Source organism: Pagrus major, chromosome 12 (genome assembly GCF_040436345.1).
Source record: "Pagrus major chromosome 12, Pma_NU_1.0".
Classification (NCBI taxonomy): Eukaryota; Metazoa; Chordata; class Actinopteri; order Spariformes; family Sparidae; genus Pagrus; species Pagrus major.
In genome coordinates this window covers 23,894,583-23,919,778 of record NC_133226.1, presented here as the reverse complement: position 1 = coordinate 23,919,778, position 25,196 = coordinate 23,894,583, and the positions used below count along the sequence as shown (strand labels likewise).

The 25,196-nt window shown below is 43.8% G+C and overlaps 1 protein-coding gene across 2 annotated transcripts in view; it reads right to left on the bottom strand.

Moving 5' to 3' along the window:
• col5a1 (procollagen, type V, alpha 1) overlaps nt 1–25,196 on the bottom strand; it is an 82,310-nt gene that overhangs the window by 31,620 nt on the left and 25,494 nt on the right. For both annotated transcript variants that reach the window (XM_073478296.1, XM_073478297.1), the window contains exons 4-21: nt 24,204–24,366; nt 11,920–12,051; nt 10,142–10,249; nt 9,657–10,061; nt 8,464–8,985; nt 8,307–8,363; nt 6,727–6,768; nt 6,134–6,196; nt 5,967–6,041; nt 4,057–4,149; nt 3,604–3,660; nt 3,379–3,432; nt 3,073–3,126; nt 2,838–2,891; nt 2,657–2,710; nt 2,519–2,572; nt 1,982–2,026; nt 1,231–1,284 (exon numbers count right to left, since the gene is read on the bottom strand). In XM_073478296.1, the coding sequence (XP_073334397.1) occupies nt 1,231–1,284; nt 1,982–2,026; nt 2,519–2,572; nt 2,657–2,710; nt 2,838–2,891; nt 3,073–3,126; nt 3,379–3,432; nt 3,604–3,660; nt 4,057–4,149; nt 5,967–6,041; nt 6,134–6,196; nt 6,727–6,768; nt 8,307–8,363; nt 8,464–8,985; nt 9,657–10,061; nt 10,142–10,249; nt 11,920–12,051; nt 24,204–24,366 (2,086 nt within the window). The remainder of the gene's footprint in view (nt 1–1,230; nt 1,285–1,981; nt 2,027–2,518; nt 2,573–2,656; nt 2,711–2,837; nt 2,892–3,072; nt 3,127–3,378; nt 3,433–3,603; nt 3,661–4,056; nt 4,150–5,966; nt 6,042–6,133; nt 6,197–6,726; nt 6,769–8,306; nt 8,364–8,463; nt 8,986–9,656; nt 10,062–10,141; nt 10,250–11,919; nt 12,052–24,203; nt 24,367–25,196) is intronic.

The window sequence follows — 25,196 nt, the reverse complement described above, 5'->3', positions numbered from 1 at the left end:
CAATATGTATTCATCCTGCGGTCCAATATGAGACAGCGTCACCATGATGAGCTGATCACTGGAGCGAGGCAGAAGAAAACAGGAATCCAACAACTTATCCTGATGACGATGTGAAGGCAGGCAGGGACGGTTGTTACCCGTATTACCTTTTTTCTTTTTAATCAGGCCCGCATAAAAATACTTCCTATGTTAGGCCCAATCCCAACACAACCCCTAAAAATAGGGGTAGAGTGTCTCAATTCTTGTTGGGACAGAGGGTCAGTCTCTTCCAAACAGAGGGTTATGAGAACTCTGTCACTTCAATGTACTATGCTCCTTTTCTGTATGACAAGCAAATATCAATAGACACTACTTGGCTCATGTTTTGGTAGCTAACTAGCTAGTATTTCAATGTTGCATTCCCCTCCTTTGATGGCATATGAGGCCCGAGTCGTTGCAGTCGGTACCGCTCCTCTAATATCAGATCAGACTGGCAGGGTAGGAGCACGGGTCGCTAATGTTGGCCTATAAAGCACCGCTAGTGGTCAGGTAATGAAGCAATGTTCTTTTTTTATTTGATAGCGTGAAGTTGTGAATGATTTGACTGTCTCTGCTTTCTATCTCCGCCAGATAAATGGCTAATGGCGTTATAATAATATCAGGATCGCCACATGGACGACTGCTGATGATGTATGAGGGTCTTGAAGGGTCGTCCCTTCTCATAAGGGGGAGATTTCAACCACTACCCCTTGTAACTGTGTTCTGAGGAGATAATGTAAGTTTCAAACAAAGTTAAACTTGTTTTCAAACATCTGAATGTGGCAACGATATTACATCTTTATATCTGACTGTGGACAAATGTATAAAGTTTGGTTTTTGCATCCGCGCTGTCTGAATTTGAGCGCATGATTTATTGTATTTGAGATCTCCACATCCCGCACAGAGATATCGCTTCAAAATAAGCCACCTGATCGATGTGCACCGTCCATGTTAAATTAAATCTGCTGAAACGATATGAGCGTTTGGTTGTGGCTGCGCTGTAGACACAGTTTGAAGTTAAATTCAATAACGTATGCTACTCTTTTATGTATGCTGTCTGAAATATATTGAGTTTCGTATTTCCCTGCGGATGTTGTTTGCATTGTCTTTTGTTCTTGTTGCCGATGAGATGGCACAATATGGACTCTGCTCTCCAAACAGTAAATCTATTGTAACAGGAACAGATATTAAAGGTGAGAGGAGGGGACTCACAGGGGGTCCGGGAGGTCCCTGAGGTCCTTTTGGTCCCAGCAAACCACGGGGCCCCTAGGAAACAAGAAAGAAATGAGATTGAGAATGATACCACACCTGTGAGAGGACTGCTGAATTATTAAACATGTTCAGCTAAATCAAGTTTTAAAATTATACTTCTGGAAACAACCTGACTTCCCAAATGTCCTTGAGGATATTCTACAGACTCAGTGAGGGGAAGCTGAAACCGCTTCCTTTTCTTTCTTTTTTTTTGTCTTTACTACACATTTCCCACAGCTATGCCTCTCAAACAATGCTTTGGATCTCTGCGGTTTTGCCTCACAGCCACAGTTACCTAACAAGACGTATTGTCCTGGCATTGTGGATTCAAACCGATGTAGCACACCCTGGTGGACAAAATAAGTCATGACAGCAGATATCAGGGTTCTCCTTGCCTTGTCTTTCTTCCCCCTCTGTGGGGAATATCCCGCCAGAGAGAGTGGGAGGCTATTATAACAGGCTTGATGTGAGCTGCCTGCATTTCTCACCTCCAGAAAGGCACTAGAACACCTGATCACCGCACACATCCTGGCTATATAATGCTAAACGTCCTCTTAGATGTGGCTGGAGTCTGCAAGATGATATACGGCATCATCAGACCATATGATTGCTCGCTAACACAATGACATGATGAAAGCGGACACTCAAGCTCTCGGCTCTATGCTGCAATCTCTCAGTGTAAGGCTGGATGGTAATACATGTGATCACTCACTGGTTCACCAGGAAGTCCCCTGGGTCCGATCTCTCCATCATCTCCCTGGGAAAGAGAGAGAGAGAGAGAGAACGGGTCAGAATGTGGAACAGACGGTGAATGATAATGGAGGAGAAAGTGAGGATGTGTGTGTGTGTGCGTGTGCGTGTGTGCTACGAGGATGAGGAGATAATGGGGAGGCACGAAGAAAAAAAGCAGGGGAGGAGGGGATCGGGTTGCATCAGCTGTGGGTAATGAGGATGGTTGGGGGGAGATCAGAAGCAGATAAAGGTGCGCAGACATGAAAAATATTAAGAGAAAATTGAGTGAGAGAGGAGAATTGGAAATGTGGGTGCTGACAAAAAAGGTGAGTTTGGTAGAAGGAAGGAGTTCAGCTCGGAGTAATTTGTGTCTTTCTGCAGGATAAAGATAACAGATGAGATGGATCAGACACGAGCTTTAGTTCTACCGGGCCTGTCAGGCTGAAATAACAAAAAGAAAATGCAGGAAATAAAACTGAAAGACAGAGATGTGAGGTTTTGTTTTTTTCTGCATTACCCTCTCTCCATCCTCTCCATGAGCGCCAGGAGGTCCAGAGGGTCCAGGTTCTCCCTACAACAACAAACATCAAGATTTAACAGTGGCACACATCAGAACAAACACACACACCTTTCATAGCACCACAAAACAACTCACTCTGTGTCCTTTTTCACCAGGAAGTCCGGCCAGACCATCAAACCCTCGGTCTCCCTGAGGGGCAGAGAAAGAAAAGTTGCACACCTTTTGTTACGGACAGGCTCCAGAAACACACTTTTAAAAACCAGCATTATGAAATATGGCGCAGTGAAGTGTGTTATGAATGTGGCAGACAAGGTACCTTGGGTCCAGACTGTCCTGGCATGCCTCTGGCACCGTCAGATCCAGGACGACCCTGTAAAAATAACAAACAGTTACATAACATGTCTGCTGACAGATCACTGCAAACAGACAATGAAGGCTGGGATGTCTGGCTTTGAATTCAGCACTCTGAAATGTATATACACGACTCCCTATGAGTAGCAGAAAATATGTTGCATGCTCGGCTGTCCCAACTCGGTTTGTGTCAGCCTTACCCTTCTGCCAGGCTTTCCAGTGGGGCCTGAGGATCCCAGAGGACCACGTGGTCCCTGAAACACAAACACTTCTATTAAACTCAAAGGCATTTCTTTATGTTTTGGTTTCCATCTTGGAAAATTGTACTAAAACATGAAAAGTTGCACATAACTTAATTTGTTAGAACAAATAAAACACTACAATAGTTTAACAATATAGATTTTTAAAGTTAAAATGTTTGAGATCAAGGATTTATTCGATACAGTTGTTTCTGCTCCTAATAAATCGATTTTAAAAACTAAATTTCACATTTTTATATGTTGTACCTGAGGACCTGATTCTCCAGACTCTCCCTTCAGTCCTGGTACACCAGGAGGACCCTGAGGAGAAAAAATAAGTAGAAAATTGAATCGACACTAAACTAATAAAAAGTGTTCAACTCAGCTACAAACTGTTTGTATATTCATTGCGTGCACTACAATATCTGCTGATCAAATTGTTGACGTAAAGACTTTGAGTCGGTGCCGTGAGGTGATTTTTGAAATACCTACCAGAGGGCCGGACCTGCCAGTCAAACCCATCGGACCTGTGGGGCCTCGCATGGCGAGCTGAACACGGAGAGGAAAAGATTAGCAATTTGATAACAAAAATTAGATAAAAATACATAAAGGATCAAAGTCTGAAACATTTAACTGACGTATGATTAAATCTAACATGCATTTAGCTATTTGCATGTGTGTGTGAGTGTCTGCTGTAAGTGTATTTGTGTGTGTTCATGCGTTTTTTTTTGTGAGTTTGATAATAGTATGATAATATTTAAATAAAAATGATGAAAAGAAAATTAGAAAACAAATATGGTTGTACATTATTTTAGCTTTAGAGACTGTGGAAAATATAATGTCGACAAAACAAGAAGAAAATGTAAGAGGAGGTGCAGAAGAAGCAAGTTTGCACAGGACAACACTGACTGCTGCAGTGTGGTGTGTCTGTGTGTGAACTGTTACCCTAGCCTGCTGCATGATGGCTTGCATCTGGGCCTCCTGTGCTGAGACGGCAGGTCCCTTCTGTCCGGAGTCACCTCCAGCGCTCATTCTGAACTGTGGAGGGAATCAGAGATCGGTTGAGGCTTCGCTCCAGTAAAGATGTTACCAGCACACATTAATCACTGGTGAAACGCATAACGATAATAGCTGAGACGAATGTGGAATGAGAAAAAGTTACTGCAGGGAAAACAAATATCAGCTCCCAACAATATTTTCTTTAATACAGCGTACTCATCTTGAAACTATGCAACAGATGTTGAACTACAGTAAGCGTCGGCCTCCAGCTGCCAAACCAGGACTATCAAAAGCAGCCTCTGCAGGCCAACAAGCTGCAAATTCTACTGGCATCTGGTGGCGATAAGCCGGAATTGCACCATGTGAGTTAATATCCAGGCTTGTGGTGCGACACAGGTTTGTTTGGGCCAGGCATCTCTGGTTGGGTTACGTAGCGCAGTAAGCCTCCTCTGGCCTCCTCTGGTTTACAGATGCAGAGCACCACGAGCAGGATTTCACCATCGCAGAAACATTTGTTACCAAGAGGCAAAATAGTTGATGGAGAACATCGGGGCTGAGTCAGATCTACTGCTGCTCCAGATTTTCTTTTTCTTTCACAATTATTTTTTGCGCATCCCACAGTTTCTTCTTCTGACTAGATGTCTGCTGAGTCTCATTAAACACTGGCCCATCTTGTCTTCGCTATCTCTGTTACGATCAAATATATGCAGCTATTTCTTTTTTCTGCCTGCCAGTCTGTGAGCTTTTTGGTCTGTCTCCGATTCTTTCTCTCTTCATATTTAAGGCTTTTTTGTCATTCCTTATCCAACATTCACTTCTTTACTGACATTCCACTGCATCATCAAGCCCGGAACAAAATGTTCTGATACATTAATTTGTTGACTAGCAGGGCCAGAGACAGGGAAGAACATTGGGAACGGCGGGAACTACGTCATTTTTTTCACGCATCACCGACTCATGTTAGAGCAGACTGTCGACAGAAAGATGCATCACTAACAAGCCCTTTAAGCAGGCGTTGCTGTCATGTTTATTCCACTTTTTCAATGCCGAACCGAACAATCCTCCGGTGAGAGAGGGGTGAAACAATAATGCGTGTTTCTCATTAAGACTCGGAGCTCGGGGATCAGATTTCAAGTCGGTGGATACACCAGAACGACTCGAGTTTCTGTCCAGACAGAGCTCGCCACATGGCTCACCCAGACAGCTCTGTGGACCCTCGAAACCACAGCTCCACATCTGCACATCTCATCAAGTCAGACAGCGGCAGCTTCAGACATCTTCCAAGTACGAGGAGAAGAAAGTCGAAAAAGGTAGACGGAGGAGGAAGTCGTTAGCGTTGCCGTGTCGTATCATTGGATGCAGCTGAAGCTACAGAGAGAACCGACGGCGTTGCCCTGCTTCCTGTCTAACACTAGAGGACTTCTTGGAAAGACACACGATAGGTTAGCTTAAAATCTGACTGAAGAATGTTGAGCACGTTGAAACTATGTCGGTGGAGAAAGTTTGGTCAAAACAACCAAGCGTGAGCACTACAGATGATCCTGAGGGGCGTATCTCACTTACTGAACATACCACAAGGGGTTGCTAAAGCTCAGATTTACATGCCAAAATATTTATAAGAGACAGGTCCATTAAAACATTTTTAAAGGAAACCCCCTTCATCCCAACACTGTGTAAACCACATGTCAGAGTTATTGATAAAACAGAGAGATACGTCATACTTGGCTTTCAACGAGGCTGAAGAAGGACATGAAGCCACATGGAAAATGTTTTAGCACTTTAAGTGGCGTAAACATGAAAACAGACAGCGTATTCTGCCATTTTAAACCTTTTTATAGCAGTTTTAATATACTTACAGGCAGCATCAGGACAGTTCCTGGGGGTCCTGGCAGACCATCAGCACCAGGAAGACCAGCGCGACCCGGAGGACCCTTAGAAGGAAAATAACAAAACATGAGCACGAGTACGCTGACAGAAATGTGGTTATTTTCTGTAGTTTTTTGAAAGCTTGTGACAGACTCACCCTCTCTCCAGGATCTCCAGGGCTGCCTGGTGGGCCAGAAGAGCCCGAGGGTCCGGGGAGACCCTATTTCAGGCGAAAGTTCTCACGTTACACACATCATACATACATAACGCAATACAAAGAAACAGCTCCAGTACAATTCTCGCCTTTCTCTTGCAAAGTGGTCACACATGGGAGAAAGGAATGCATGAGGCAATACGGGACAGCTTGTCGAGCTGTAAATCCTTTGTGAGGCGCTCTTTATTTGTCTATAGCTCAACGCCTGAATGGCGGGACTCCGTGGGACTCCATCTGCAGGGTGTCAAGAGCAACTGTGTCTGAAAAGCCTTCCCGGATAAATAATTTAGTTCTTCAACATCTGGGCAGGTCCATATATCTTCAGGGGGAACTGTTTTGCGCCACACCCTTTGCATTGGAAATAAGAGAATTGAACTAAAACTAGCTTTTTCTATCCAAGTATGGGTGACATAAACTTCTATTAGCTTTTATTTATAAACAGAGATTATGGAGAATAATGCCACGGATCAAGAGAGGACGGACAAAGCACAATGGGAAGTTAAAGGAGGAGACTCGGAGTGACAAGATTGACTTACTGTTGGCCCCTCAGGCCCAGGCGGACCCTCCACCAGCATTCCCTGAAACACACAAGCACAGAAAAACTCATCAGATACCACAAGAATCCTCACAACTCTTTCATGACCTCATTCACAACGTCCGTACGCAACAGATGCACACACAAGCGAATCCGGCGTCCACTAATAAATGGCTTTGGTTTAAAGGCTATAAGTCTACATGAATACATGTCCCGACACACCTGCCCATCTATCAAACTTTCCATCTCATGGTCTTCGCTAAACCAATGCACATTCCTGCCTGTCATTTCGGTTATGCTCGCAATTAATCCACAGAGAGGGAGGACGGCGAAGACGCCCTGAGGTGCTTAACTACCTGACGAGAGGCTGAGGGAAGTGCTCATCAAAGTGAGGCGATAATTAATTTTTTCTCATCGACAGACCAGATCTCTGATCACGCATGCATTAAACCAGTTTATATGCATGCGTCTGTGCTTTGAAATAGATCAAGTGAGATATCTTTTGGAATAAGAGTAAAGAAAGCAAGAAATGTGAGCTTGCTGTGGACTCCAACTCAAAGCATCTGACTTACAGATGCATCGTTGCAGCTCAGCGGCTACAGAGATATTGCTTTGTTTGTTTGCTCTTGCGGTAACATTTTGGCTTCCTGCTTTGTTACGAGGACAGAAACCCACACTTTATCCAAACTTGTTAAAAAAAAAATGTTTTTTTCTTCTTTTTGCATCAACCCTTGAGCTCTACCCACGGAGCATTTTCATTATTAAATTACCACCATTGATCTTTTTACGCTCCCCAGGTTGTGCCTGTGTTTCGCCTACAGTGTGTGTGATGGGAAAGGGGCGAGACCGTGGGGGGAATAACAGTGTGTGTGTGTGTTTGTGTGCAGTAACGTTTGTTTACAGGAGATGAGACGCACCGGGTGGGGATGTAGCCTCAGATGTACACACACACACACACACAAACGGTCATCTAGGAAGAGGACGCAGACACACACTCTCACGTATAAACATGGAGACACTCAGTCAGAGCGGCGTGTATACTCAGCGGAGTTCAGTGACATTTGTTTGAAGTGAAACAGCTGTAGCTCGATCCCAAATATAAATTCCTGGTGTGTCAGATGTACAATTGCAAACATACAAGAGGAGTCGTCCTCATTTTCGTGTTACCTGTATACATGAGTGTCTGAATCACAAATTGGATGTGCTCCACCTGTTTTGGCAGCGAGGCAGCAAACGTCCATCTTACTCCCTTTTGTTCTCTTTGTATTCCTTCCCCTCCATCTCCCCCTTGTGTTTACACAGTACCCACTCTGTGTTTAGAGATTATTGACAATCCCTGCATGGCCATTCTCCAAATGTTTATGCTGTAGTCCTGATGACCGGCAAGGCGCGAGAACTTGATGAGAAGATGAGGGTTTTTTGGCCTCCGGATTTTTCTTTCAGAAGTGAGAGGGGTGCATTGTGTTTGGATGCGGATCAGTCGTATGTAATCACGAATACAAACATCCACGCATACACCCATGTGCACACCAGCAGCCTACATCTGCTGCTCAAGTATGTTGTTTAAATAGTGGTACTCACAGGCTCAATAACAGCAGGCTCTCCCTTCTGTCCCTTCTCGCCGCGAGCACCGTCGACCTACACGCCAAACACACAGAAACAAACAAAATTAACCTCACCCCCATCAAGCTATCCTCCTAGTCTTTCAAAAAATCATGTCTTTGCCGTTATTTCTCACCTGTCCATAATAATCCTCCTTCTCAGCAGGCAGTACTTTGCCCTCTTTGTCGCCATAATCCAGTTCTGAGTAGGTGTCATAGATGTCCAGATCGCTGTAGTCGTCGATGTTCTCCTCCTTGAATATACCTGTGTAGTCGCCCTCGCCGTCCACGCCCTGGCCTGTTCCGGTGGCGATGGATCCCCCTGCTCCGGTGCCGGCGCTGGCCGATCCACCTCCAGCGCTGGAAGATCCTCCCGCAGAGACAGAGCCACCTCCAGCGGAGGCAGAACCACCTCCGGCAGACCCGCCACCGATGGTGATGGTAGAACTGCTGCTGCTGCTGCCTCCACCACCACCACTGGTGTGAACGCTGCTGCTGCTGCCTCCTCCACCACCACTGACAAGAACGCTGCTGCTGCTGCCTCCTCCACCAACGCCGATGTCGATATGACCTGTACCTATGCTACCGCCGCCGCCGCCTCCACCGCCGGTGTAATGGTAATCGTATCCATCGCCGTAGTCATCGTATGAAGTTCCAGCCTACAAAAACAGATATGGTTAGAAATATATATGTAGATGTCCATGTCCAGTACATGTCTGTTGGTATACATGATAGGATCGATGGAAAGATGACAATTCATTTAAAAGAATGACTCTAAAGAATAACCCTGACTTTAACCCTGACCCTAACACAGGGGCATTACAATAGGTGCTCTTTGCTTTCTTAACAAGCAAAGCAAGTTACAGTTTTCTTGTTTTAGGTAGATGTAACCTCCCATACAGCATTCCAGGGCTGCAATTAAGGATTATTTCCATGACGGCTAAAGTAATGCAGATTATTGTTTGATATAGTGTCAGAACATGTCTCAAGTTCCCTAGCTGAAGTCTAAAAATATCTTTTTTCTGCCTGACGAACTTTCCAAAACCCAAAAATATTGAGTTTACTGTCATACTTTTTGAAGATGGAACTCGAAAAATGAAAAAACTCCAGTAAAATTCCTTGAACCTGGACACATTTGGCCAATAAAGCCGATCAGCCTAAAAATAAAAGCATTCATTCCTCCATGCTGGCTTTCTTTAAACACATCCATATTGGCTCTGCTTCCCCCAAGTGGATTGGTGGATTATAACAGACAGACTGGTCCACAGAAGCCACTAATGACACCTACAGAGATAAAGCGAGGATGTCTGTGTGATTGATGTCAACCTACTGATGTCTTATTGCTGGTGATGGTTATCGAACTTCCTGCTCCACTGGTGATGACCCTCCCTCCGGTGGCTGCGTCCAGCTCAATCTTTCCCCCTGCTCCCAGATCCAGCTCTCCGTCGGTGCCGGTGCTGGTGCTGGTGATGGTGACACGCCGAGAGGTGTCCCCGTCTGGCGATGCAGTGGACTCGTCGTAGTAGGTCTCGTAGTTGCCGTAGCTGTCGTAGCTGTCGTAAGGGCTGGTCTCCTCTCCGTAGGTGTCTCCTCCGGCGGCTGAGCTCGGTGTAGCGTGGCCGACTCCGCCAGAGGATGAGCTGGATGAGCTGGATGAGCTGGAGGTCACCACTTTGCCAGCAGAACCGGCGCCCAAAACCTCCTCCACTGTGGTAATTACATCTGCATCCGTCACCTGTAAGGGCACAGAGAGGATATTGTCGGCGCGCTGATTTCATTTAGATTAATGTGTGAAGTCCGTTTGTACTACATTACCTTGACTTCTTCTTTTGTGGTTGCCTCAGCATCAGTTGGCTGATAAGGCTTGCCCTCAGAGTCCTCATAGTAAGGGTATTCATAATAGTAGCTGTCCTCCTCTGTGTTCTGAAGGAGAGAAAACATGACACTGACACTGAGGGAGTGTGACTGAGAGAAAAAAGGAAAACGATCAATTATTAAAAACACGATTTTTTAAATATGAGCCGCAGCTCTGTTGCTCCTGGCCCTGGCTGATATATGCGCGACAGACTAGCCATCGATCAGAAGAGCACAGGAATGCCTTCTACTCCCGCTGCATCTCCCTGTTGCAACTTGTTACGACTGAGTGACAGATTACTTTTCTGCTGCCTTTCTTAATGAAATCTTTAGAAGAGGAAAGAAATAGGTCAGGTTTACATGCAGCTTTCAGGCATACCAACAGGGCCGGGGAAAAAGGTCAGGAGGGAGAGCTCCCTGTCCATCTTTTAACACTTCACTGACACACCTTTACGCAGCACTGGTATTCAGTGCAGGGGATGCAGGCTTAGGCAGGCACCGAATCATTCCTGAGCATTATTAACTAACTGCACAGCCTGATAACCCTGTTCTTCCCAGTCAGCACTTTCCTCTGGCAGTGTGCAGCTCCCTCGCATTAGGCCAAGAGGCTCTTTTCAGCACAGGATCCGACCTAGATCCGATGTGAGTATTAGAGACAATTATGGATTAAGGGAAATGAACTTCCGAGAGTTAAGGTCAAGCCATGGGAACACTCGGCGGTTCGCTTGTCTCTTGTAACGGGGCGGCGTGAAGGGCCTCGAGTTTACACAGCTGCACAGTGAACATATTAAAATTATGAAAACCTAAAATGGGGAAGCAGGATATTGGGATTTTTGCTGATATTCCAATGTTTTTCAACACATTTTGGCCGTTTGCCTATGATGATAACTTCAAAGAACATAAAATCCCTCCTGCACTGGAATTAGACATAATTATTCCTACTGAGAGTAAGGTTGTCAGAAGTATTGATACTCTGATACTTCGATACACGTGTCTAGAAGAATGCAATTTGGTTTCATAAAAATAAAACAGATCTACAACTTTCAACCCAAGGCTGCACAGATGTTACCACTGTTACAACTGTGTTGGTATATGTGAGAGATGTGGACTCAAGTCACTGTTTTGATGACTTGCAACTTGACCTGACAGAAAAAAACCTGAGACATGATGACTCGAATGACTTGTCCGTTTCCTTTTTTTGTTGCTATGTTATTATCAGTTTAGTTTTTTTAGTCTGGCTGTCAGTATTTCACTCTGAGGAGGGAATATTTTTGATTGATAACAAATAAAGAAAGCTCAATCGAGTCACATGTCTGGTAAATGTTCAGTGACTTCCTTGGTACCATCACAGTGTGGAGGTTGTTAAAAAATAGTCGTATTTTGTGTTTCTAGGACTTTTTTTTTTTTGCTGTGTCGTCGAAAGAAGTATCGAATATTGTTTCTTTTATACTAGTTCTGTAATGAAGTTTAAAATTCTGGTATTCTGACGACCTAAACTCTTATCATGATGGGCTACGGGCAGATGTAGACATACGATGATGCCAAAATGTACAAATTTGCTGGGTAAAATAAGAAAACTACTTAGTCAACACTTGATTACGCCAGCACGCGCCTTATCGGCCCGTCATATCAGCAGAAATGTTCTTTTTGGGCCAATGCCATAATGTAATTTTAAAGCATTAACAGCCCAAAATGTGACATATTATCATAAATCCCTAACAAAAGGTCCCGTTACTCACGTATTCATCAGTGTTGGGGTCCTGGTTCTGAGGCTGGTCGGGCGCTGGCACTTCACAATCGGGGCTGTAGTGCTCACAGTAGTCATAGGCAGCACGATGGTCTGCTACAATCATTAGCTGCTGGATGTCTCCCTGGAATCAAGAAACAGGAAGTCACGTGACTGAGTGGACACAGACACAAGTCATCCATGTAAATAAACAAGCAAACAATCACCGGCGACAAAGACGCCGCTCTCACACTTAGTGACCTAAGGAGGGAAAAATGAAGGAATATAAACAAACAAAGATGAGGCAGAACATCTGTGTGCTGCAGCGTTAGCACATGCAGAACTAGGCAGTCCTGAAACTAGGTCAAGCCAGGGGGAATCTGAGGGTGACTAAATGATGAAGAACTTTGTCCCGGGTCCAAGAGTGTCGTTTCGCATCAGAGTTGAGCACCAGAGTGTGAGACAAAAAGGTTACAGTAAGCAGAGCGGAGCAACGAGAGAACATGGAACAACTGACTTCATGTAGCCGCGGACGATGACAGAAACAAACGCAACCAGTGTGTCTCTAACAAGATCCGAAGATCTGAACAGGGATTTTTGCCTTCGAGCTGATCAAGACGAGTAGATGTGCGACATGTCGAACATGAGCAGACGTGCAGTTACAGATAGCTGAACCGAGAGTGTGCATACACTGAGTCGAGGTGAAGGGGGGGGGGTGTGGAACGGTAGCAGAAGTGATAGATTTGAAGAAAAGTAAAAAAAAAAGAGACAGAACAGAGGAGATTGATAGAAACAGAAGAGGAGAGAACAAGAGGGAAAAAAGACAAGGCTCAGAAGGATCCCCGGGCTACATAGGGAGCTGGGTGTGTGTGTGTGTGTTTGCCACATGTTTCTGAACAGAATGCATATGGCACCAAAAAGCCTGTGTTGTATCTCTCCAAACATGTCCTAATCATACTTTCAAACCCGGTGATGTCATTCCACATCCATCAAACACAATGTCAACTTTAGCTGAAACAAATATATTTTCGGGGGAGGTATGAGAATCACGAAGGAACCCAAGAATGGGAACAAAACCACCACAGAGGGTGAAGTGGTTTTAATTATGTCCGACTGCCAAAAAGTCTGAAATCCCAAAACATCTCTTTCCAGCTTAAATTCTCTGCGGATCGTTCTCTTTTCTGACAACCATAAATGCATCACATTTGAGGTCTCACCAGTGACAGTTCGCTGCTGCTACACTTGGACATACCACACAGAACTCCCCATCTTGGGTCCTTTAATAACCCTTGCAAAACACCCCACAAGATGATGTTTCCTGCTCAGTCCTTGGCTTATGTTATCAGGGGGGTTTATGATGGATGCGGGCGAACAAATCCCAGTACTTCCTCCAAGACAGAGAGACTGCCGTTACAAAGCTCTCCCAGCTATGAACTCGGAGCTCCCAGGAAACTTTCAAACGGCTACCTCTGAGCTATTTGTCTAAAGCTGGGATCCGTAAGGAGCCTCGACTTGCTATCATTTTGACAGTCTGTCTCTTATCCTGGCATGACTGCGTGTCACAGCTGCGCTGAGAGGGGATGATGGGAATTCAATGTTTGAAATGAGGTCACATTCAATAAGGAATCAGCCCTCAGTACGACAAAACAGCCCCGCCGTCTGGAGCATTGCAACTGCTTTCCTATTCACATGCCATTCTTTAGCTTTCCTTTTTCTCTATTTCCAAACACTCTTTTTCTCCATCACCCGGAGCAGCCAGAGGAATGTCAGGGTAGAGCCTGACCACAAGTGGTGTGATCCTAATTGTACCGAGATGAGATAATTAATCATATACCTAAGGATTAATGAGAACATCCTCGCAGCAGTGAGAGCACCGTGGCAGAATGTGTTTAATTATGTGTGACATGTACACAGAGAAAGAAAAGAGGCATGTGCATGCCTAGAAAGAAAAGTGTGCTGCTGTAAGGAGGTTATTGAGGCTGGAAAAGCTGATGGCTGCATTTGATTGTACTAACTCTACAGCCAGAGGCATGTGAGAGAGGAAAATGAGGATGAGAAGAAGAAGCTAGATGGGAAACGTGGACCTGAGCTGAGCTGTGCTCAGTTGCGTTGGAGTGTTCAGCACAAAGAGTTCCAGCCGTCTGAAGTTTTATTCTGTGTTAAAAAGTTCTGGACTATAAAAAGGGAAGCCAGGCACCGAGCACAGGCATGAAACCACATGCAGATGGTCAAGCAAGGAGAAGTTAGAAACGAATAATCTTTTTTTAAATTGCACTTCTGCAGATTTAAGTTGGGGAAAGAAAAAGACTGGTCAGAATCAGTGCAGCAGAGAGGGCTGAGGAGCAAAGGATAACATGCAATGAGGATTATGTAATCAGCTCAATTAGCTCAAATTACATTTAACATAATGTGTAATTAGATAATAGCTACACTGTCAAAGATTACTTGATTACATTTTTGATTACATCTTTACAGTATGCCAAAAAAAATAAATAATATTAGTGGAAATCAAATTTCTGTTACTAATTACAGTAATTGCCATGTAATTCAGTAACTGATTACACTTCGAAATAGTCTGACCCAACCCTGACTTCTAGCGGCCAGTATGGGTGAAGCTCCAAAAACACTGGATCCTACATTTCCCAAAATGCACCTTCATAGTGTCCCTTCCTTCAACTACCTACCTTTACTCCAGGCTGTAATGCAACCTGTATTTGTTATGTTAAAGTTAGCATGCTAACCAGCTAGCCCTGGCCCATCTTGTCTCATAATACCTGCTTTGTATATCTAGAGGTGATAGTTCGATAGTAAAGCTCCGGCAGAGTCAGCTAATAGGGCTGCTAGCTGCATTGCTAACTGCGCTAACTAGCTGACAGCAGCCACAGTTAGCAGCAATTAGCGGTTACTCTGGGTATATGCTGCCCCCTATTTGCTAGGAGTATGAATTTAACGCTATTTCTTACATATTGCACCTTTCATTCTCATCACATAATAAATATAGAAAACTATTTGATACACATTTTCTTTCAGATATAAACAATGATTGGAAAATAAACTGTAACTCTGCACAACAGTGTCTGTACTTGATACATCACAAAAAGATGCTCGCTCATTTCCTTTTCGTCCTCCATCATTACCCATAAATTATTTCTGCTTCCATATAAATGGCGTACAGCGTATGGGTTCCCATGAACACTGTACACCTCCACAGTGAAACTATTGTCAAAGTCCTGATCCACCGTGACAACCGCTAAAGCTGGTTCTGATTTCCTTTTCTTTGAGCCGGCGCTGCTCTTTTCACCGCACGTCGCTGACAGATTGCGGTGCCAGATGTTATATAAGCTGCTGTTTTACAGATGTAGGGAAGCAGTAAATATTCCTATACTGTACTCCAGCTGTATGCTAATGCCAAATTCTTCATTTAATATTCTGGCGCTGGATGGTCGACTTCACCCAGCAGCCCATTAAAGTGTGAGATATTTTCTACATTGCTATATACGCCGGCTACCGCTTTATACTCGATGACAGGAAACTGCACTGCTTCTTACTGTATGTGCCGAGTCAGGGATTCAGAATTCGATGAGGCTGATTGGTCAACCAAACACTTTAAAAGAACAGGAAATTATAGCTTATTCCTCACCTCAAAAAGTCACATAAACGGACGCTTATACATGACACAAAGGCATAAATAAAATGATTGATACGCAGCGACACATGCAGACACAGACACACACAAGTGCCACCAATCCCACACCAAAGGAGAAGAAAAGAAAACCTGAAATTATACAATCACACCCAAAACCCCTGAGGGAACCATAAAACACATGCAATCATCTTTCCTATTTGAGCGAGGACAGTGACATTTGTCACCGTGGAGCATCATGTGGCACATCAGAGTGGTGCTTAAGGCAGAATTTTCAGACAATAACAGGGCTGCCGCTGTCAGCATCTCCCTGGACTCAGCTGAAATATGACTCTTCCCCCGGCCAAAGCTCTCCGCATGTCGAGACTCTGGCGGAAAAGGCCATTGACTGTGGCTGTGAGCCACGGCCATGCTCACTTCACACACTTCATGTTGAAGAAACTGCTGAAGACGCTACAGGGTCAGGGTTACATCAGGGTAACTGAACAACTCCAGACTGATTAATAGCACTTAAAAAAACAGTCCGCGTCATCCTTTTTTTTTGTTTTTAATTTACTAAAGTGTCACATCAACTTCTTGTGTATCGGCCCCCCCACACATTCATCCCTGCTGGATGTTCTGGCTGTGTCCAGGTGGGGGCAGGAGAGTGCTCTAATGAGCAAGCAGCCAAACATTTGTCTCCATCTGAACCTGACCCAAAACTCATGCAGGGTGGACCGAGTTCATTGTGTTCCCTCTTCTGAATAAAAATATATGATGCATGGGATGGAAAGCAATATTGGCGTCGTTTTCAGAGTCGCCACATCACAGCGGACAGCTAATGAACGGGGTAAAATGTTGCAACGCGAGCAGCTTAAACAAAACAAAATGAGCTGCACGCATATATGCTCTGCTCCTCCTCTTCTTAAACACACACGTACTTCATGCATAAGGCTAAGGGAGCCCAACAGAGGCTTATTTTGATTATAGTAAGGTCTTGAGGTGATGTCAGGCGAGCCCCTGCTGAGCGTCCCATGACATTTTTGCACTTTCTTGGCTTAGAGCAGAATAGCATGAAATAAACAGCACAAACCAACGCTCATTAATTCCCCACATCCCCAGGGACACCTGATAATGGCTCTGTTTACCCATTTTACACGACAGCTTAAGGAAGAAAAACCTGAGCCTTGTTTCTCATCGTTTTACTGCTCATATGTCAGGCAAAGGAAAAACGGGTAGGAGGGCCCCACAGAGCAGGATGAGACTCTGGGAGGTCCGAGATCTGGCAGCATTTTAAGGGCGAGCTACTTTCACAAACGTATTTACACAGTCACCCTTGAGCTCTGAGCCAGGCCTCGGGTCCCACTGCCAGCCCACACCGGCACACTGACAGTCCCAGCGCCTGGGCAAACTCCAACCTGACCACAAAAACCAAACAACACATTGAGGAGGTCAGCCTGCCGGGCAGAGGACATAAATCAGCGTGGACACGCACACAAAAATGCACACAGACAAACGACACATGCATGCACACCTATGCACCTCTACAGAAACTCCACTCCAGGCCACTACAGAGTGAAACCTTTACCAGACATCAAGTAAGTTTTCACCCACATGCACTTTCCCCTCCAGACTGTAGCTCAATCCCAACGCTCAGAGCAGCTGCCAAGAGCAACAGGTCCGTCTGCCACCCCACTTATCCACTACACAGCACCTTAACCATTCCCTCACCTCCTTGGAGTCCATCTTCCCAGCCCCCATCACACTCCCTTTCTCTGCGTGACGTCCTAATTCCACCTCTCTAAGGACTACGGGCGGCCATATTCCCATTTCCCGTTCATTCGGGGTGGTGGAAACCAGAGCGGCTCGCCTCACCTAACAGACTCTGTAGATTCGGAGTGTTTGGCTTGGCCATTTGCTGAAATCTACATAAAAAAAAAGTGCTGAGGGCACACTTCAGCGCTTGCTGACACAGTGAAGGAATAACAGAGGGAATAAGTGGGCGAAAGACAAACATCTGACATGAGTTAGAGAAATTCTCTTAATTATCCATGGTGGAAAAACCATCTTCCCCGGGGCTACTGGAGTCTACATCCCGTTCCTCCTTGGAATTGTATAGAAGTAGTGTGTTATGACAGTCAAGCATGGCATTTACCTTGGATAAGATTATATAGACACATGTGAATACAGCAATCCACAAGTCTGAAGAGCTACTGTACGGCGAACATGGCAATTTAACATTGTGTGATTTGGAAGTACTTTTTAGGGGTTTTAAGGGACAATAAGCCATTCAACAGTGACATAATGGTTACAGCATTACACAGTGAATTACACAGCAGTAAGATGTTATTATCAGTAAGGACTAGCACTTCCATAATGTATCCAGATACAACTACATTACTGATTTATTTTTTAATCCAGTTGGGGCAGATTGCAGTTCACACATGGGGTCAATACCTCTGAGTCAAATCTCAAGTGCATCATTTCCTCCTTCACTTGACTTATCTATGGGAAAACTGCAGCTAGACAGAAACAAAACTTAGTGTGTCCACCCCCGTTTATATCATTGAGAGTAGGCTGAATAACAGGAACATCTTTAACTGACTCATACACTTAATAAACTGAGTGTAAGATGACTCTTGGTTAACTATCATGAATGACAATGATAAGCTGCAAACATTTAAGAAGCAGGAACCAGCTTATATTTTACATTTTTGCTCTAAAAATAATAATAATCACACCACTAATAAGAGCCGTCCACCTGAGATCAGATCTACTTTACTAAGATACATTTTTTTGTGGAAACAGGGCCTCATATTTCTGAGACCAGCTCAATCATGAAGACCCAAGCGGGGCATCAAATGTCCAAGTCTCCTCTACTGGCTCCATGAGAGAAGTCATTATCCACCATTTAACACCTGAGGCAGACCTGTTACTGTTTGTCTGACACCATGAAAGTTTGTTTTACCTCCACTGAGGTTATGTTTTGGCCCTTGTCCATTGGTTGGTTGGTTGGTTGGCTGATTTGTAGCAGTATTACACAAATCCACTGAACAGATTTCTACAGAACTTGGATGGATGATGGGACTCAGCCCAGAACAGACTCCATTCAAATTTTGGTGCAGGTGTGATAAAGACATTCATTTCACTAACAGTAGTACAATTTGATGTAGATCCGAATAATAATCTGGATCCAGCAGATATGTTTTAAATAAAAAGATGAAAAAATGTTTTATTTAATATCGGACGAGGCTTGATTGATTTAAAGTGGGTGGTTGTGCCTTGGCAGAGGTATGCACTCTACTGTGTGCCATTCTAGTTTACAACAGAAACTGTGGAGCCACTGATTAAAAAGCTTTACTTGAGCTTAGGTGCAGCCAATAACAAATAATAAGACAGGAGCACAGTCAAGGTCTGGCAGCGTCAGCGAAACCAATTTTACTATTAGCTCAGAAACTGGGCCAAAATGGGCTTAGATCGGATTCTGAATCCCAAAAAAACCTGCTACAAATATGGAAAGAGATGATGCAGTACATCCTCTTTGTTGTAAATCACAAGAACCTCGACAGGTGAACGCGTCTTTACCTTGGATGACTGAAAAATATGAACTGTAAATAAGGAGGGTGCTGAGCGAATGGCAGGAAAAAGCTGAAGGAAAGTCCTGAGGTGAAGATGAGGAAACAGGATGTGTTAAACTCATCATGCCATCACAATATTAAAGCTCTTAACGAGCATCAAGCTCATGTGTTGCATGTTTTTACTACTTTTTCCTGGCTCGGGCTGCACCATGGGAGCCCCACAACTCGCTTCATCCCAGCCCTGTTAAAGGCCTCCCCAACCCTTCGCACTGCTCCTCTTCCTCTTATCATATTGCCTCTAACTCTCCCACTCATTCCATGCCTAATCCTTTATTTCAACACATCTTAACCTCAGTCCTCTTCATCTCAAGTCCATTGTGCTTTCTTACCTATCCTCCCCCAATTTATCACCGCCCACCCACACACTCCCCTCCCCTTCCCCTTGTTCAGGACAGCCTATCAGCGGATACCAAGGAAACCTCTGGATGATGTCATGTGGTATGGCTGCTGTTCCAAGACTGACATCAGTAGGGAGAGAGCTCCTCATTCTTTCCAGAGTATGACCCAAAGGTTTTGGCTCCACTATGCCGAACCTACTGCTCCAGCTCCCCCGCTCCTCTGCACGCTCTCAATCCTGAACATCTTGCTTTTCCTCAACACCCAAATCTCTAATACGCCAATTTTAGTTCACATTCATACTGGATGAGGATGCTTTTGCCCTTCGCTGCAGCAGCGGAGGCCAGACAAGAACTGCTGTGTCTGCACGGCTCCACCTGGGCCGCTTCGTTTCACTCAAGGTTCCCTGGACCCCGTGGATTACTGCGGAGTGACGCCAAGTGGTCCGTCTGTCCCGAGCCAACCGCAGCAATTTATTTCACTGAACGCTACGTCGAGCCAAGAGATGGGTATTCAATTATCTTTGGTTTTGCTTGGCACACCCACTGGGAAAAACAGTGATCGCAGAAGTCAGGGGACACATTCTGCAGATGGACTATGTTGTGCGCGCTCTACCGTCTGAACGGAGATTAAAGTACGCTGGAAATACACATCCACAACCTCACAGTAACGAAGACAAACAACATCGCTCAAACCCATTAGCTAGCAAAAGATAGTCTCTTAATGACCGATTTTAAGATGCACATAACAATCCTTCAGAGGGAGTAATGACTGCTTCATTGGAAACAGATGAGCATTGATTACCCGATAAAATACCTATCATCTTATATAATCAGCACCTTAATCACCTTCATCGTCTTTATTGGCACACGCTACAGCACTCTTATGCAAGCTGCTCGGGAAAAAAAAATAACATTATGGTACTTATAGAGTGCAGACGCTCTCCCTGCAACCGCAATAACCATGTCAGAAACCAAACCACAAACCAGCATACGCTAAGTGCTACTTGCCTCCTGTCCTGACTGCTGTATGTAAAGAAAAGGCCTCTGGAGAACTTTACAGGCAAAAGATACACAAGCTTAGCTGCGTTTACATCAGACTAAAAGCCCGATCAAGTTAAAAATGCCTCTTGTAACCAGTGATGGAAAGTAACTAAGTACATTTACTCAAGGACTGAACTTTCAAGTTCAATTGAGGGATACTTCACTTAAGTATTTCCATTTTCTACTGCTTTATACTTCCACATTACTACATTTTTGTACTTTCTACTCAGCAATTGGATAAAAAATAACAGATTCAGATAATCAGAAAAGAGCTGAATATTCATACATATATATATTCAGGCCACTAATCATACTATAGTATCAATTACTGACCATGTAGGTGTGTCCAAAAAAGGTCCAGAGAGTAAAGAGAAAGGTTAGTAAATCATAACAGGGGAAATTCAAGCAAATGTGACTGTTGTCAGATAAATATATTATCCACTGAACGTGAACAACAAAAGTAGCTTGGCTACAATCACTGCACGACGGCCCAGAGGAACAGACTACGTGGGTGTCCGTGACGAGTCAATGCTGCAGAACATGATGGAGTAATCACGTTCAACACAGAGCCCCTGAATGCCCAAAACAAGACGCGTTGGTGTGACTTTACATGAGGTAAGAGACCTGAGAGTTGAGTTGATGAGAACAATATCTCATTTTAATGAGGTTGAAGAAATATTGTCCATTTTTCCACAGCAACTGATTATCTTTTATTTTTTGTGATGCATGGAAATCTCCTGTGACTCGAAATATAAAACGAGGGAGAAATCAAATAGCCGCCGTATAAAACAGCCCTCACCAACTGACAGTTCAAAAGTGCTGTTGCTCTTTCTTGTTATTTCCCCTTTTACATGCTGTTTTTCTAAAGAGATTGACTGGAAATTGCAGCCTCTTGAGTCAACTGAATTAATTGGCCTGCCAGTGAAATCAAATACGTTTTTTTTTTGTGTGCGTGTGTGTGTGTGTGTGTGTGTGTGTGTGTGTGTGTGTGTGTGTGTGTGTGTGTGTGTGTGTGTGTGTGTGTTTTCGTGCTCAACACCTCTTGGTGGTAACTGACTCTGGCAAAAGCCAACACAGGATCAGACTAAACTACAGAGGGGAGAAGGGAGTACGAGGAGGGAAGGAGCGCAGCCTGAGCATAATTTGGAAACTATGTGGCATATTTTCCATTTTGTGCACGCACTGGAGCCTGTCCTGTCTCCCAACTGGCAGACGCACAGCAGGAGGGCTTTTAACATCTCTCACAAAATATCTGTCTGTTCCCACGGTAACCATTGGACTGTTAACACGGCTCTGATAGCCGGGTAAAGATTTTTACATTGTTCCTGTATCGCCTCCATCTCAATGACGAGAATACCTCGGGCAGAAATTACAGCAGGATTATAAACTGTCGTGTGTAAATGCAGTCATCGTGTCGGCAACTGGAGGAATTTACTAGCGGCCATTAGGCTGAAGGGGAAATAATAGCTAAGCTAGAGCGCATATACACCAACATACACTAAAAACATCTGTATTTATGCCTCATTAAACTGTTCGAGTCAACAACTTCATGAGAAATGTGAACATAATCCATGTAATATGAAACAGAGCTGTGTTCCCGAGCTTCACCCGTACACCGCATCCAACACTCTTGTGGAAAATGCATATGTGTACAGTTCAGTTCATACTATATGTCTTCTCTGGCTTTGGTCGCCAGGCGATGATTAATGGTTTTGAATGAGTTCAAGAAGTGAATTTTTAGCTGTATTTTTATATTCCATCATATATCTAGCTGCCTGATGGCTTGGCAGACCAACTTTCAGGGATTGTTGAGGTGGGGGGGGGGGGAGTGATGTCATATTTCATTCTTTTTGTCAGCGGTGAGGTTAAAGGTCAGCTGGCTCAGCATCAGTCACATCAGTCAGCCTCTGTTACTAATTATTATTGAGGGCCTCAGCCTCACAGACTAATCCCCCTTTAAACAAGCACAACTCTGACAGGACAAAGACAACACTATTCCTTGTGCCTTTCTGTGTGTGTGTGTGTGTGTGTGTGTGTGTGTGTCCGTCACAGGGGTTATGTTTAACAGCCACAAATATCCCCACAAAAGTCTTGTTTTCTCTCTGAACTGATTCTGATTCTTCACACTGGTTGGAAGCAAGAAGTATTTTGTTGTGATGCACATCAGGGATCTCTGGGCATCATAAAACGCCCTGAAAGACTTCCTGTCACTGGTCAGATTAATATTAATCTTTCATCTCCAGCCACAAAGAGTTTGGAGACATAAAAAGAGGAGGAAGGAAGAAGGAAAGCCCTCATTGTAATAATGAAAACCTGTCACCGCTTGTTACAAACCTTCGTAAACAACACTGAACTCAGAATACAGACATGAACCCACAAACAGAAATATAACAGTTTGAGGTGACACTTTATTAGGGCACACGATCAACATTAGCTTGTAGCTTATTAGCATGTATATTATTAGCATATCTGCTCTAGTTCTGTCACATTATAATAGACCATATTTATTTTACTAAAAAGTTGAACCAGATTAGAGTTGAATCAACTTATCTTTTTTAAGTTAATCATATAAATACACAATTATTTCAAGTTGATTAAACTTAAGATCTCCAGTTTTCATTTCCAGACCACTCAGTTTTTTTTTTAAATTGAAATGATGAGTTGGATAAATATACTTTACTTCAATTAGTTCAATCAACTCATTAAAATAAGTTTTGTAGTGGACTTCCCAGCATGCATTGGCTGAGAGTTGAACCGAGACACTTCCTTATCATAGTTTGAAGAAGACATATGTGAAGATGCTGCTGTTCGTTAGGACAAAAGACGAACTGACTCTAAAACTGAGAAAATGTTCAAGTAAATCAGATTAGTTAGTGTTTGTGAGGTTCATCAGTTGTTGATTTAACTTAATATCTTAAGTTTACTGCTTTATAATGACTAATAAAGACAATATGCTACTGAAATGCATGCTAATAACCAACCAGTTAATGCTTAATTAACCCTAATCTAACGTGTTACCCCATTTGACTTACACGTTCTGACTGCTTGCTCGCCACGATGATGCAAAACGCAAAATAGCAACAACAGATGCAGCACAATAAGAAACAGAACAGAATTTAGAGACGTGTTTTCGTGCGGACGATGTGGAATATATGGCACCTAAAATTAAATTTGATTTGCGACTGTGTGCATGCGCATGGGTGGGTGGCGGAGGTCGGAGGATCAGATGTTGGGGGGGTCCACGAGCTGAATCCGCACATCTATAGAGGATGTGGCCACGACCGCGCTCCCCATCCCATGCGGCGTGGGGACCGGGGATGACCATCATTTGCACCACAGCCACATGTGTGCGAACTGCAGTTAAGATGAAGAATCTCATTTAGCTTTTTATCTAATTTGCTTGAGGACTTTAAATCACAGTGAAGTTGGCGATGGTGACTGCTGGTATGCAGACTTGTTTAGCACAAGCCTTGAAAATAGAGCATAATGGGAGATCAATCCCAATTTGGCGCAATCAATTCACACAGAGTCACAAACCAAATGGACACGAGTAGAAAACTCACATGCATCTGGTAAAAAAAATGACACAAACATACAAATAGCTCTAAATGTTGCAAAAACAAATCATGTATACTAGGAATTAAAGTTTATTTCCTACCTCAAAGACTTCTTCATCAAGTATTCTAGTTCCAAACACTACAATTCCCTTGGTGTCGATGATGGGGCTGGCGCTTCGGAGCAGCTTCTGGGCGGTCTTCTTTTTACAGTCCAGAATGAGGGTGATGGTCTGCTTGTGCACACTGATGGCCACTCGATGCCATCTGAAAGGGGAGGTGAAGTTAATTCACACACGTACTGGGTTACATCCTGCCCACTGACTCACAACTAACACCCTGCTAAGAGCCTCTTTTGTGCTCAAATTCAAATGTAGCCTGTTTTGTTTGCTGGAGTGAAACATAATCTGACTTTATTCTTTCTTTAAATCACATTTTTTTTTTATGGTGATACAAACTGAATTCTACACTGTGCCTGCAAGCAGAAGATCCATATATAAGGACACTTTAATCCACATTAAAGGATGAGTTCACCCAATAAGGAAAATTCAGTCATTATCTACTCAACCTCATGCTGAAGGAACAAACATTTCGGGAGCTTCTCAGCAAAACAGCGTAGCAGGATTCTCCGAAACAACTGAAGTAGATGGCGACTTGTTTTAAAACATAAAAATACAACAAAACACAGCTCGCCTGGTGTAATCCAAGTTTCCATGAGATCCCAAACTTGATTTGAAAAGACGTTATTTACCCCCTTTTGAAGCCAAAATCTTCATCGTAGCCGCTAAGCTAAAAGCGTTAGCGCAACAGCTAAACCCTGCGTCAAAGGATTAAATTGCATTTTTTTCACATCGATTTGAGATCTCAGGGCTTCAAGAGACTTGAATTATGCTGGACAAGCTGTATGGAGCCATTTTTATGTTTATTTCTGTTTTTTCCATTTTAAAAACAAGTCTGCATCTACTTCAGTGGATTTAGGTAAATCCCTCAAAGCTGTTTTGCTGTGACGCTCCACAAATGTTTGACGAAAATTCATCCGACTTTCCATCGGCATTAGGGTGAGTAGATAACGACTGAATTTTCATGTTTGGGTGAAA